Here is a 13,436-nt window from a genome sequence, read left to right on the forward strand (position 1 = left end):
ATTTATGGGGTTGGGGTTTTATCTCTACTGTACAAAATCTGATGTCGGGCGCCGGGGCTGATCCATCCACACCATCGTAGCATTCCCAAGTGATTTATTGATGGATGCTGGTGGGGAGTTTAGATCTGATCCGGGGGATGCACTTCCTGCATCCTTGTGCTGTATTGGGATCAGTCCTGGGGCTGCCAAGAGCAATGGGAGGAGCAGTTTTCCGTGGCTCTTCTGGAATTGGCTTTTTTGAGAGAGATGAGGAGGGCACAAGGCTTGGGGACAAGTAAAGTGTCTCTGCAATCCCAGGAAAAGTTTTTGGAGGTGGTTTGAACATAAAAAACCTCCCTGGATCAATCACAGCATCACCACGGCCTGTGCAGCTGCTGAGAACTTTGCTCTCATCCCATGTGTGACTCTGCTCCCAAAGGATTTCTGCACCTTCCACATTTGTCTCTGGAAGACTGCCAATAAAATACAGAAATAAAGAGACTTTTCTTTTTTTGCCTTTCCAGCTGGATAGGGACTTTGCATGTGGCATAATTCTTTGCTTGGGCAAGGATGGAGAAGAAAACCCAGAGCTTAAACACTCTCTGCTCATCCCTGTGCAAGACAAGGATGTGGAATCACACATGGAAAGGCTCTTTCCCTTTGGGATAACTGGTATTTCGGCACTCATGTATTTTTTCAGCTTGCAGAAGTCTTCGAAAATCGGCAGTGGGATGGTGTGGAAAGAAATGGCTACGTGGCAATTAATTAAACAAGCAGAATAATTAGGCTTCTCCGCTCACAAGGAACTTTTTCTTCATTTCTTTCTCCAGCTGCTAAGGCATTTTCCAGACTCTGGAGGAATTTCCATGAAATCAGGGAGAGAAGCAAAAGGTCCTGGGCGCTGTAGAGTTTCACAAAGAAATACAGAAGGGGAAATACAAGATTGAAAGCAGCAGAAAGCAAATTAAGGTTTGACATTGTCCGGAAACCAGCCCTGACCCCAATCTCTGCACGAGCTGCTGCTGCCGAGAGAGGAATTGCACTCTGTGAGCTGGGGCTGGCTCCAGCAGGGTTTTCCAAGAGTCCAGGCTATTTTTCCATGGGCAAATCCTCACCTGCATGATTTCCTGAGGTTTTAGCTCTTGTTTGGAGAAAGGCTGGTGGCTTTGGGGACTCCAGAGGTGACAGCCAGCCCCTTGAACAATGTGATTTTATTTATTGGGGTTTTCACATTGTCTCCATGACCACAGATTCCAAAGCCTTGGAGATACCCAGGATTGTTGGGCTTCCAAAGGTGAAGGTTTAAGAGGAGTTTTAAGTCCTCTCGAGCTGAGGCATCTCCCACACATTGTGATGGTGGCTCTGATTCCAGAGAAACAAATTATTAATTAAAACATGGTTGAGTTCAGCATTCCAGAACTGGGGGGGATTTTCCCTGCATCCAGATGCACTTCCTGTCTCCATCCTGCTGTGTAACATCCCCTCCTGCATCCCTTCTCTGAGGCAAAAGTGATCAGCTGGGGAGATGGAAAGTCATGGAATCATGGAATAGTTTGGGTCAGAAAGGAGCTTAAAGACCATCTCATTCCAACCCCCCACCATGGGCAGGGACAGCTTCCACTATCCAAGTTGATCCAAGCCCCACACAACCTGGCCTTGGATGCTTCCAGGGATGAGACAAGCACAGCTTCTCTGGGCAACTTGTGCCAGGGTCTCCCCACCCTCACAGGGAAGGATTTCTTCACAGTATCCCATTTAATTTTGCCCTCTGGCTGTAGGAAGCCACTCTCTGTGTCCTGTCCCTCCGTCCCTTGTCCCAAGTCCCTCTCCAGCTCTCCTGGAGCCTCTTCAGACACTGGAAGGGGTTCTAAGTTCTCCCCAGAGCCTTCTCTTCTCCAAGCTGGACATTCCCAGCTCTCCCAGCCTAGCTCCAGAGCAGAGGGGCTCCATCCCTTGGAGCATCTCTGGACTCCCTCCTCCACTGTATCAGGCTGGGGATAGGTGATGGATGCTCCTGAATACAATTTGGGCTGCAGTGGGAAAACTCCACACTCAGAGATCTTCAGAGAGCTGGAAGACAGTGCTCTCTGGCCTCCCTGTTTGCCAACTAATTTTGGAAGTGCCGAATGTCGCGGAAACATGCTTCCAACTTTTTCAAGGATGATGAAATGCTCAGCGCTGCTGTTGGCTCAGCACTTGTGAGAATGCTCCTTCCTCTGAGCCACTCCTTTTTACAGAAGGAAAAGAGGAATTCAGGAGTGTTTCCACCACCCATCATCTGTCTCTGCTTTTAATTTTAAGAGGAATTAGGGAGGATTTGCTCTGGTGTGCCGGGCTTTGTCTTTTCCCCGTGTATATGGGAACATCTCAAGCTTCTTGTTTGTCCATCATGACCATGTCTTCTGTCTTCAACACACCTTGAGTGTGTTGGGATCATACTGGAGGGGTAAGGAAGACTTTGGTGGAGGAGAGACCAGCCCAATGCACTGAGGTGTGAGAGCAGGGAAATTTGGAATGTTGCTATGCTCAGGTTTCCACTGTTTTTGGTGTTGCTGGTGCCAGGATCCCTTTGTGCTCACTCCCTTTGAGGTGAATTCCTTGGGTTTGGGATTGCTCACTCCCTTTGAGGTGAATTCCTTGGGTTTGAGATTGCTCAGTCTCTTGCCTCTTTTTGAGCTCAATTCCTTGGGTTGTTCAGGATCAGTCCCTTGTTTTGGGATTGCTTAATCCCTTGGACACTTCAATCTCAGTCTCTTGGTTTTGGGATTGCTCTGTCCCCTACCCATCTTGAATTAAATCCCTTGTCCTCTTTGGAAGTCATTCCTTTGGCTTTGGGATTGCTCAGTCCCTTACCTCTTCTGATCTCAGTTCCCTGGCTCTCTCAATCTCAGTGGTTTTTGTTTGGGATTATGGGATCCCTTGGTCCCTTTTGATCACAGTCCCATTCAGTTCCTTCCTCTTTCCAGATTAGTTCTTGCTCTCTGGGGTTGCTCAATCCCTTGGCCATTTTTGAGGTCAGTTTCATGACCCCTTCAATCTCAAAGCTTTTTCTTTGGGACTGGGGAATCCTTTCAATCTCATTCAGTCTCAGTCCCATGGTTTTGGGATTCTTCAATCCCTTACCCCTTTTGAGCTCAATTCCTTTACACCTTCTATCTCAATGCCTTCCTTGTCTTTGGGATTGAGGGATCCCTTGGCCCCTTCAATCTCAGTCCCTTATTTGTGGAATTGTTCTGTGTCTTTGAGCTCAGTCCCTCAATTTCTTTGAACTCAATCCCTTGTTTTTGGGATTCCTCAATCCCTTTCCCTTTTTCAGATCAGCTCCATGGCTCCCTCAGTCTCAGTGCCTTGTCTTTGGGATTGTGGGATCTCTTGGCCCCTTTGATCTCAATCTCTTGATTTTGGGATTGTTCAATCCCTCAGCCCCTTTGAGCTCAATCCCTTGGCCCCTTTTGAGCTCTATTCCTTGGTTTTGGGATTGTTCAATCCCTTTGACCTCTTCACTTTCAGTCCCTTGATTTTGGGATTGTTCAATCCTTTTATCCCTCGGGAGCTCAATCCTTTGGCCCCTTTTGAGCTCTATCTCTTGGTTTTGGGATTGTTCAATCCCAAAATCCCTCTGGAGCTCACTCCTTTGGCCCCTTCAATCTCAACTCCTTGGCTTTGGGATTGCTCAATCTCTTTTGCTTTATCAGCTCAATTCCTTAACTCTGGAATTGCAGGGATCAGATCCTGCTCCCAGCCCACATCTGCCCATACAACATCCAACCCAGGGCTGCTTCACTAATTGAAGCTGAGTCATTAATTGAAGTTGCTTTGTTAATAAAACACTCATGACCACCTGACTCGGGGACTTTCATGGGATGTGGGGACAGTCAGGCAGGAAAATGGGAAAATCTCTGTTTGTTTAAAGTCAGCTCATCCCTTCTTTTTCCCTTGTCTTCTCTGGAATGAGGACTTGTGCTGTCCAGTGAGGGAAATAAATGACCCCCAGCAGCTGCGAGTGCTGATCCTCGAAATCTACGGAACCCACTTAAATGAATAATAATTAAAGAAATAAATTTCCCCAAGTGCAGCCTCAAAACTTTCGGTTCAGCAATAAAGCCAAGGAGAGACTCGGAAAATGAATCGCTCGGCTCTTTCCGAAGGAGGCTGCAGTGGGCGAGGTGGGATGATAATGGAAACTATTAAAGGAGCCTGTGTGGTTTAAGGAAGCCTTTTCCAGATCATGTGGGAACAGGCTGAGGAGAGGTTGTGTGGTGATACTGACCCCTGAGGGATAAAAGGATTGAGTAATCCCAAAATCATGGAATTGAGGGGAAAAAGGGGCCAAGGGATTGAGGAATCCCAAAACTAAGGAATTGAGCTTGAAAGGGACCAAGGATATAAGGAATTGAGTAATCCCAAAGACAAGGCACTGAGATTCAAGGGGCCATGGAATTGAGCTCAAGAGGGATAAGAGATTGAGGAATTCCAAACCCAAGGAATTGTACTCAATGAGCCAAAGGACTGAGCTCAAAAGGGATAAGGGACTGAACAATTCCAAAACCATGGGTTTTTTGAGCAAAAAATGGGATGACCCTGTTGTGCTCATCCCCAGTTTGGAGCACTGGCCAGCAGAGCTGATCACCTGCCTGTCATTGCTTGGGCAAACCCCTCACTGGTTCCCTCTGTGTGTAAGGTTTCCATAAATTATCCTTGACTTGGGATGGTGGAAGTAGATGGGAAGCAATGGGCTTGATGCTCAACACATCATTCTAACAATGTTCCCACCCTTTTGCCCATCCCTTGGCCCTATCACACTCCAGCTCTGAATTTCTTCCTTTTTTTCTGCCTATTTTGGTTTTCTATCGATTTTTTTACCTCCATGGGGAAGATTTCCACAAATTATCCTTGATTTGGGATTGTGGAAGATAGGAAGCAATGGGCTCAATACTCATCATTCTAACTGTGTTCTCACCTTCTTGCCCATCATCCCTTGGTCCCAGCTCACCCTAACTCTGGATTTCTCCCTTTTCTGGATTTCTCCTTTTTTTTTTTTCAGTTTTTTACAGCTTTTCCACCATTTAAAAAAAGTAAATTATTGGATAAGATGCTTCAGCAGATCTTTCCATGAGGTGAGGTCATGATCCTTGAGCTCTGCCTTGGAGCAATAAAGTCCTTCCTAAATAATTAAGCAGGTGATAATTAACTGTGATATTTGCAGCCAATTTTTAACTCAAAGGACTCTTTGGAATGTTGTTTTCGGGGTGTGTTTGTTGCATCCCAAGCTCTTGGGTGATGGGGAGCTGAGCAGGAATGTTGAATTGAATGAGAGCATCCTGATATCCATGTGGGAATGCTGGAAAGCACCAAGTGTTGCTCCTGAGTGCAGTTCCTGGGCTGTCAAGAGAAATCTCTGCCAACCTTTCCCTGGAGGAGAAGGACCTTGAGCCTTGAGCTGTGTTTTGGGATTATGAAAAAAAAAAACAAAAACCCAGGATGCCAGAGATGGACTTGGATTTGCTTGAGCTGAGTTTTAGGATTAAGGATATGAAAAGGTCCTAAGAAACTTATAGTTGGTGCAGGGGTGCAGCATCCAACCTGCTTGTTTTAAGCATTTTTTTTCTTTGACAAGGATAAATCGTGCCTTTTCCCCCTTTTCCATCAAAAGCTGGAATTCCAAACATCAAGCCAAACGCTGCGGAAAGCACCGCGGGACTGCTTGGCTGTGGATTCCTTCCTAGGAGCAGGGGAAAAAAAAGAAGGAGTTAGACTGTAGCCCCTGCTATTAATCATAGCTGTAATCATGCATTTAATGAACATGACAGCTCCCGCTCCCTCCGGAGGGACGCGCGGAGTCTCCCGGCTGGATTGGGAACAACAATCACTTCTCACCGCGAGCCACCGGAGCCGCCGGAGCTGCCAGCGTCGGGCTGGGATGATGCATTAAGAGAGAAAGCCCTGTTTGCACGGGCTGTGGGTTTCCTTACGGATGATGCTCTTCCAAGCGACTGAATCATCAGGAAAGGGGGAGAGAAATCCACCTGTCCCTTCCACAGGGTGGAAAATATCCCGGCTGACGCCGCTGTGCTGGGTGTAATCGCTTCAAAAGCCCTCAACGTGCAGTTCTTCATGCTCTCTGTGGCAGCTCTTCTCATTTTCCTGCTTTTTTTCCTCTCTCCATTCTGTTCCCGCTGCCTTGGAGTGTGCACATGGGAGGAATTTGCCGTGGCACCACTTTAAATTTCCATAGCGAGGGACTTTGGCAGTGCCAGAGATGTGGGAGTCACTTCCCTGATCCGACAGCACCGCTGTGTCCCGATGTTCTCCCCAGCTGGGAAGTGATTGAGGAGAAAAACGGGACAGATCTTGTACTGGGATGTGCTCAGTGTTTTGTCTGGACCAAATGAGACTCCCGAAGTTGAGCCCTGGGGGCATTGTTTCAGCTTTTTGTTAAATTTAGGCCAGACTGCAGCAAATTTTGTCCCCCAATGTTGGAATTTAACGCTTATCCCATTTTCCAGTGTCTTTTGATGTCCCAATTTCACCCCAATTTCAATAATACACTCTCCAATGCCAGGAATATTTATTTATTAGTGTATTTATTTATACAAAGCTCTTGTAGGGACCAGTTGGGAATTCTGAGTTGACAACCACCCTAAAACTCCAAATTTAGACTCTTTGGACCTCCTGAAAAGTCGGGAACATCCAATCCCCTTTCCTGCACCCCCTTCATGTTACTTGAATGTACACAAAGCTTTTATTTTTATTTAAACTTTTTTTCCACGATGCAAGAGCTTCAAAAAATACCCTCATGACAGAGGCTGAGTTTTCTCTCCATAAATCCCAATGGATGAAATGTTTAATTACGGAGCTTTCTTGGTTTGGCTCCTCCTGGAGAAATATTTGGGTGATTTTTCTAAGAGTTTGGGGAGGATTTGCACATGGGATGAATAATTAGGGAGTGGGAAAGTGTGGATGGGGGTTTTCTTTGCCAGCTTCCAGGTGCTTTGCCAGACCTGGATGGATCTCACATGGATTTTGTCATGGATGGGACCAGTCTTGGGTAGTTAAACTGCCTTTGGGATGCGAGTTAATTCCTGGAATGGGAGATGCACATCATGTTATTGCATGACTTCTTGCTAGAAGATGACAACTGGGGGAAAAAAGCCCAATAAAATAATTCCATTGATGTATTTTTGGTACATAAAAATTCCTACCCACTGGCAGGACGCTGTTGACCCCTTTATTTATCCTCTAGCTCTTTAGTGATTTCTCTTTTCTGGTCAAGATGACCTTTAAGGGCCCTTCCAGCTCTAACCATTCCATGATTCTGTGATTCCAAACTTGTTCATCCCTGTGTATCTGCTTTTATCCCCAAATATTAAATATTTAGAGGGATTGTCTGCTGCCCTCAGGAGCTGATTCCTGGTGCAGCTTTAAGGAATATTATGCAGATCTCCAGAGGGCTGAGGATGCTCCAGCCCTATCCTAATGGATTTTAATTTGGGGCTTTCTCCCCACATTGTTTGGGAAATCAACCTTGCCCTTAATGGAGACCCTTCAGCAGAGTCTTCGGAGCATCCCAAAGTTGGCAAATGTTTATTCTAGTACAAAAAAAAGATGCTCCTACAGCTCGGCACAAGAAGGATTTTTAAAAAAACAGGGGAAAAAACCATCTCAGTGGTGGCTCAAACGCCCCATTGATGGAATTTGATGTGCAGAGGGAACAGATGGGGCTTCGCCGACGCCGGCAGCCGAGTGACAGCTCGCGGTGCCGCGCAATCAAATTCCACTCGCTCAACTTCCCAACACGCCCGGGCTGGCAGGTGAGTGACTGAGCCGCTCTCATCCCACCTGGAAAACTGAAACCCAGCCTTCCTTTCCCATTCCTTCTTCCCTGCACCAGTCAAGGACGATTTAATTCCATGCGTGCATGGATGGGAGTGGGCGCTGGGCTTCCCTGTCCAGCTGCAGGGAGCGGCCAAGCCAAGCGTGGAAATTTGTTGGATTGATAGTGGAAGCGTAGGATTTGCTTAGAGAAGTGTTCTGGCATGTTTGGGTGCTGAGGAGAAAAATTCCTGCTGTGTTTGAGGCTGTCAAGGAGCACTTCTGCTGGGGCTGCTCCAGAGGTGGCAGTCGCTCAAGGGCATCTTTGTCCCTTGGTTCTCTGGGAGCTCCGTGCTTTGGGTTAAATAAGATCACGGAATCATGGAATGGTTTGGGTTGGGAGGGAGCTTGAAGATCATCCAGTTCCAGCCCTCTGCAAGGGCCAGGGACACCTTCCACTATACCAGGTTGCTCCAAGCCCTGTCTAGCCTGGCCTTGGACACTTCCAAGGATGGGGCATCCGTACTTTCTCTGGGCAGGTTGTGCCAGGGCCTCCCCACCGTCACAGGGAAGAATTTCTTCCCCATATCCCATCTCTCCCTGCCCTCTGGCAGTGGGAAGCCATTCCCTCTGTTTTGCCTCTCCAGGTTCTTGTCCAAAGTTCCCTTCCAGCTCTCCTGGAGCCCCTTTAGGTATTGGAGGAGCTCCAAGTTCTGCCTGGAACCTCTTCTTTTCCAGGCTAAACAACCCCAAATCCCCCAGCTTTTCCTCATAGCAAAGGGTCTCCATCCTTCCAATCATTTTTGTGGTACTGAGGTACTGAGGGCTGTGTAAATTCCTGCAAAATTTCTCGATTCCAAGCAATGATCCATGTTTTTCTCTCTTTCCAGCACTGAGATTGCACTCCACACCCAGTCCTGGGGTCTTTACACCCAGCCTGAGCAGATCCTCAACGTGCCGATACATTGCCAGGTCTGTACTTATGGGAAGCAGGAATGATGTGCTCCATCTTTGGAATTATGCTCAGGAGGGAATCAGGAGTTTCAGGAGCAGCTGTTGAACTGGAGGGTGATTTGGTGAAGCTCTGGCTGCTGCTTTTCTGCAGCTTCTACTTTGAGGTGTTTTTAAGCTCAGCCAGAGCCTCCCCACCCTCCCAGGGCAGAATTTCTTCCCAATATCCCATCTATCCCTGCCCTCCAGCAGTCAGAAACCATTCCCCTTTTTTCTGGCACTCCAGCCCTTGTTCAAAGTCCCTCTCCAGCTCTCCTGTAGCCCCTTTAGGCACTGGAAGGGGCTCCAAGGTCTGCCTGGACAGCCAGGATGGACATTCCCAGCTCTCCCAGCCTGGCTCCAGAGCAGAGGGGCTCCAGCACTTGGAGCATCTCTGTGACCTCATCTGGATCTGCTCCAGCAGCTCCACATCCCTCTGCTGTTGGACCCCAGAGCTCGAGGCAGCTCCACAGATGGGATCTCACCTGAGTGGGGCAGAGGGGCAGCAATTCCCCCTCTCCTGCTGCCCATGCTGTGGGATGAGCCCAGGACATTCTGGGCTCCCATGGCTGGATCATGGGGAGCTTCTCATCCACCAACTCCCGCAAGTCCTCCTCAGGACTGTCCTCAATCCATTCTCCACCAAATAGGTGCTTGGGATTACCCACTACACATCCAGGACCTTACACTTAGCCTTGCACCTCCTTTTAATCCAGGAGCTGCAGAAAACTGACAATGACAGAGGTAAAAATGTGCATTTCCTCTGAAAATAATTTCCTTGAACCTATGTTTTTCATGGATAATGCACTGCATCCTCATCAAACTGGATCTGACTGTGCCCTACCACCAGATTTTCTACTTGGAGAGATCTGATGTGCCCCCCATGGTTTGTGTTCACCTGGATCTTAACACTTCCCCTCTTCCACCTGGTCCCACACATCCCAAGAGCTGCTGGATAATTCCCTCTCTAGCTGGGAGTTCTTCGAAAACATGTACTAAGCAACTTCTGAGCTCCTTAAAGAGCTTCTAGTGGGACCAGGCAATTAAAAAGGAGCTTTTCTGCTCTTTGGTGACACTTTTTGTTCCTGTGGACATTCTTTGAGGTTCATGAGCAGGTGCCCACTTGAAGGCCATGAATAGCATCAGGCCCAGCTGGTGGGATATGTGCTGAAGAGCCCTCCAAGTCATTCAGCCTTGGCATCCTGTGCTGCACAAGGAGAGGATGTTTCCTTCCTCACCATATTCCCCAAAAGTGTGGGAAACCCTCTCCACACTCATAAAATCTGAGGAGAAAATCAGACTTACGGGGGTGGGAAGGGATCTCGCTGGTGACTTTGGTGTAACTTTGCAGATTTTTAATGATTTGGGGTAAAATCAGCCAAAAATTGAAAATATTTACATGCTTATGAGCACAAACTTGCTAAATATTTCTCTGCAAAGATGGGCTTCTCTGTGCTTTCAGATATTGTTGAGGTGTCTTCTCCATGTCGTTGTGGTGCTGGAGCTGGAGGTTTTTTCCTGACCTTGTCCCTCTTTCTCATTCAGCCGTGCTGTGCAGAGGAGTTTGGCCATCATCCGTCAAGCCAAGCAGAAGAAGAAGAAGAAGGAATATTGTATGTACTACAACCGCTTCGGGAAGTGCAATCGGGGCGAGAGCTGCCCCTACATCCATGATCCAGAGAAAGTGGCCGTCTGCACCAGGTAGGGATGGGCACGGAATTGTGGTGAACTGGGACGTGAGGTGGCTTTGGTGCTTCCTTGTGGGGTATTCCTAAGGGAAACAAACTGGTAACAGAGATGTAGGAGAACAGGGATGGGAGTTCTGGGTCAGGTGTAGGTTCTGCACTGTTGGGTTGGAAGGAGGAGGACAAGAAGAGGCCAGAGAATCTTGGAATTGTTTTGGTTGGAAGGGGCATCAAAGATCATTGAAGTCCAAACCCCTGACATGGGCAGGGACACCTTCTATTATCCCAGGTTGCTCCCAGCCCTGTCCAGCCTGGCCTTGGAACACTTTGAAGGATGGGGCAGCCACAGCTTCTCTGGGAATTCCATTCCAGGGCCTCACCAGCCTCACAGGGAAAAGTATCTTCCTAATATCCTATCTGTCCCTCTTGCAGTGAGAAGCCATTCTCTTTGTCCTGTCACTCCATCCCTTGTCCCAAATCCCTCTTTGGCTCTCTTTGAGCCTGTTTGGGCACTGGAAATGGCTCTAAGGTCCCTTTGGAGCCTTCTTTTCTGGTCTGGGTCACTTGAACCCCTGCCCTGACCACACTTCAGGTTTTTCCTTCAGGAACATTCCTCAGATCTGTTTGGATCAGTCCAGCAGATTTGAATCCCTCATCCTGTGACATCATGCAGCTCCGAGAGTTGGTGATTTATTCCAGGAGAACTGATCTGTGTTGGCAGTTCATTAGACCTGCCCAAGAGTTGATTAAACTCTATTATGAGTCATTTAAAAAGTGCAGAAGAGCCAACTCCACTGATGAACTCCTGGAGTAATTTTTCCATAAAATTGCTGCTGTGCTGGAATCACTTGGAAGTTGCTCAAAGCTTGATGGGAGACAATAGAGGAGGGGAAGGTGATTTATTGGTTTTTTAACTGATTTTACTCCTTCTCACTCATTCTCCCATAACAAATCCCATAACTCCTTGCCTACTTTAGGAATTGTTCTCCTTGAAGTCTTTTGGGTCTCCAACCTGTCTCATTTCCATGGATCATTGGAGGACAACACTGATTTCTCCCAGTTTTGGGTCTCCTCATCCTTGTTCCTTTATCTCTAACCCCATTCTTATCTTTCCCTTATACCTTTTAAATTTTGTTAATCTGTCTCACAGTGGTCACTCCTAGGAAAACTTGACATCCTTATGTGCTTTGGGATCCTGGTTCCTGTTCTGGGCCTGTCTTTGCTCCTCCTGGTCATTGGCCACTCCCATCTGGAGCTTCATCCAACATCTCATGGAATGGGATCGTAGAATCCTGGAGTGGTTTGAATTAGAAAGGACATTTAAGATCATCCAATCCACCCCTCTGCCATAGGCAGGGGCACTTTCCACTATCCAAGCTCCAAGCCTTATCCCACCTAGCCTTGAACACTTCCAGGGATGGGAAATCCACAGCTTTTCTTGGCAACTTGGAATAATCAGGGCTCTAGGAAGGACCTTTCTCCTTCTGGGAGCGTCATGTCTGAATTTTGGGATACAAGCCTTGCTCTACTTACTAATGAGCAGCCAAATGTGATGAAAGAATAAAATCTATCAGGAATCATCAGCTGCTCTTCCAGCAAGGGGGATCTGTAGTAATTTAGGGTGTGAAATGGATTTATGGATGAGCTCGGCAGTAATTGTGTGTTTTTTGTGACCCACCTCGTGTCCAACCTGCTCCATCTGCTTTATTTCCAGGTTTCTCCGTGGCACGTGCAAGAAGACGGATGGGACCTGTCCGTTTTCCCACAAAGTGTCCAAGGACAAGGTCTGTGTGACTTCCCAATGGGAATGTGGCTCTGTGTGCAAAGGAGTGGTTGTAGGAAGGGTCTTCCTCACTGAGTGCTTCCAACTGAGTTTGGAGTTTCCTTGCTGAGCTGTTTGGGCTGCTGAATCGTGACAGAGCCATGGAATGGTTTGGGATGGATGGCACCTTCATGATCATCTCATTCCTACCCCTCTGCCATGGGCATGGACTCCTTCCACTATCCCAGACTGCTACAAGCCCATCCAACCTAGCATTGAATTTTTTCAGGGATGGGGGATCCACAGCTTCTCTGGGAAACCTGTGCCAGGGGTCTAGAAAAGACCTATGAGGTCTTAGAGGTCTAAAAAAGACCTCCAAGATCATCAAGTCCATTTAGTTGCATCTAATCCTTCCCTACTTCCATAAGATCATATTTCCCTGGAAATCCCATTGTGCTGGAGTCGGAGGATGTTTTAAGAAACATAACTTGGAGGTATAAATTAATAAAAATCAATTCTAAAATGCCAAGCAGCAAAATCAGGTTGAAACCATGGCAAAACAACTCTGGAGTTCATTGTTTTCCACCTTCTTGATGTATCTGGAGCTCTGTGGTTTTATTACACAAGGTGGAAAAATAATCCAGGGTTTTTATTTTGGGTTTATCAGTGATGATTTAGTACTTCACTGTGTTTTAGTGGCTGGGATCTCCACTTGGCTGTAGCTTTGGAGACTCCAGCACGGAAGCTGAGGTGCCTGAGGCACGTTCCTTGTCCATGGGGAGCTCATAAGTTATCCGGGAAGTCGCTCCAAATGAGACACGGAGCACCAGATGTTTTTTACATGGATTTCTCTTCAGAGTCACTTAATCACAAGTACATAAAACAGGGACGGGGACAGCTGCATTCCCTGGCTTGTGGTGTGTCACAGCAGGAATGGGGATGAGGACTGATAGATGGAAAAAAAATTTGGGTTTTTTTTTTTCATCCTGTAACAGCGTCAGACTTCAGAAATAAAAAAGCCAAGAATGAAGGAAGCTTTGCAGTGGGATTGGCTGTTGGTTTATCCAAAATTATTGTAATTAGTGAGGCCAACTAGTTCTTGTCATCCAAGTAAATGAAGTGCAACCTTCTGCCTGCACCTCTGAGGTGAAGGATTGAAATTCATCCACAGAACCATGAACTCCAAATTAAATGAAATTTCAGAAGGT

At 47.2% G+C, this 13,436-nt stretch overlaps 1 protein-coding gene across 1 annotated transcript in view; it reads left to right on the forward strand.

Annotated features, from left to right (window-relative positions):
* ZC3H3 (zinc finger CCCH-type containing 3) overlaps positions 1–13,436 on the forward strand; it is a 127,564-nt gene that overhangs the window by 87,215 nt on the left and 26,913 nt on the right. The window contains exons 6-8 of the mRNA XM_084208629.1: positions 8,682–8,763; positions 10,327–10,482; positions 12,181–12,250. Coding sequence (XP_084064755.1) covers positions 8,682–8,763; positions 10,327–10,482; positions 12,181–12,250 — 308 coding nt within the window. The remainder of the gene's footprint in view (positions 1–8,681; positions 8,764–10,326; positions 10,483–12,180; positions 12,251–13,436) is intronic.

The sequence above is a fragment of the Fringilla coelebs genome (assembly GCF_963513975.1).
Source record: "Fringilla coelebs genome assembly, chromosome: 1".
Lineage (NCBI taxonomy): Eukaryota > Metazoa > Chordata > Aves > Passeriformes > Fringillidae > Fringilla > Fringilla coelebs.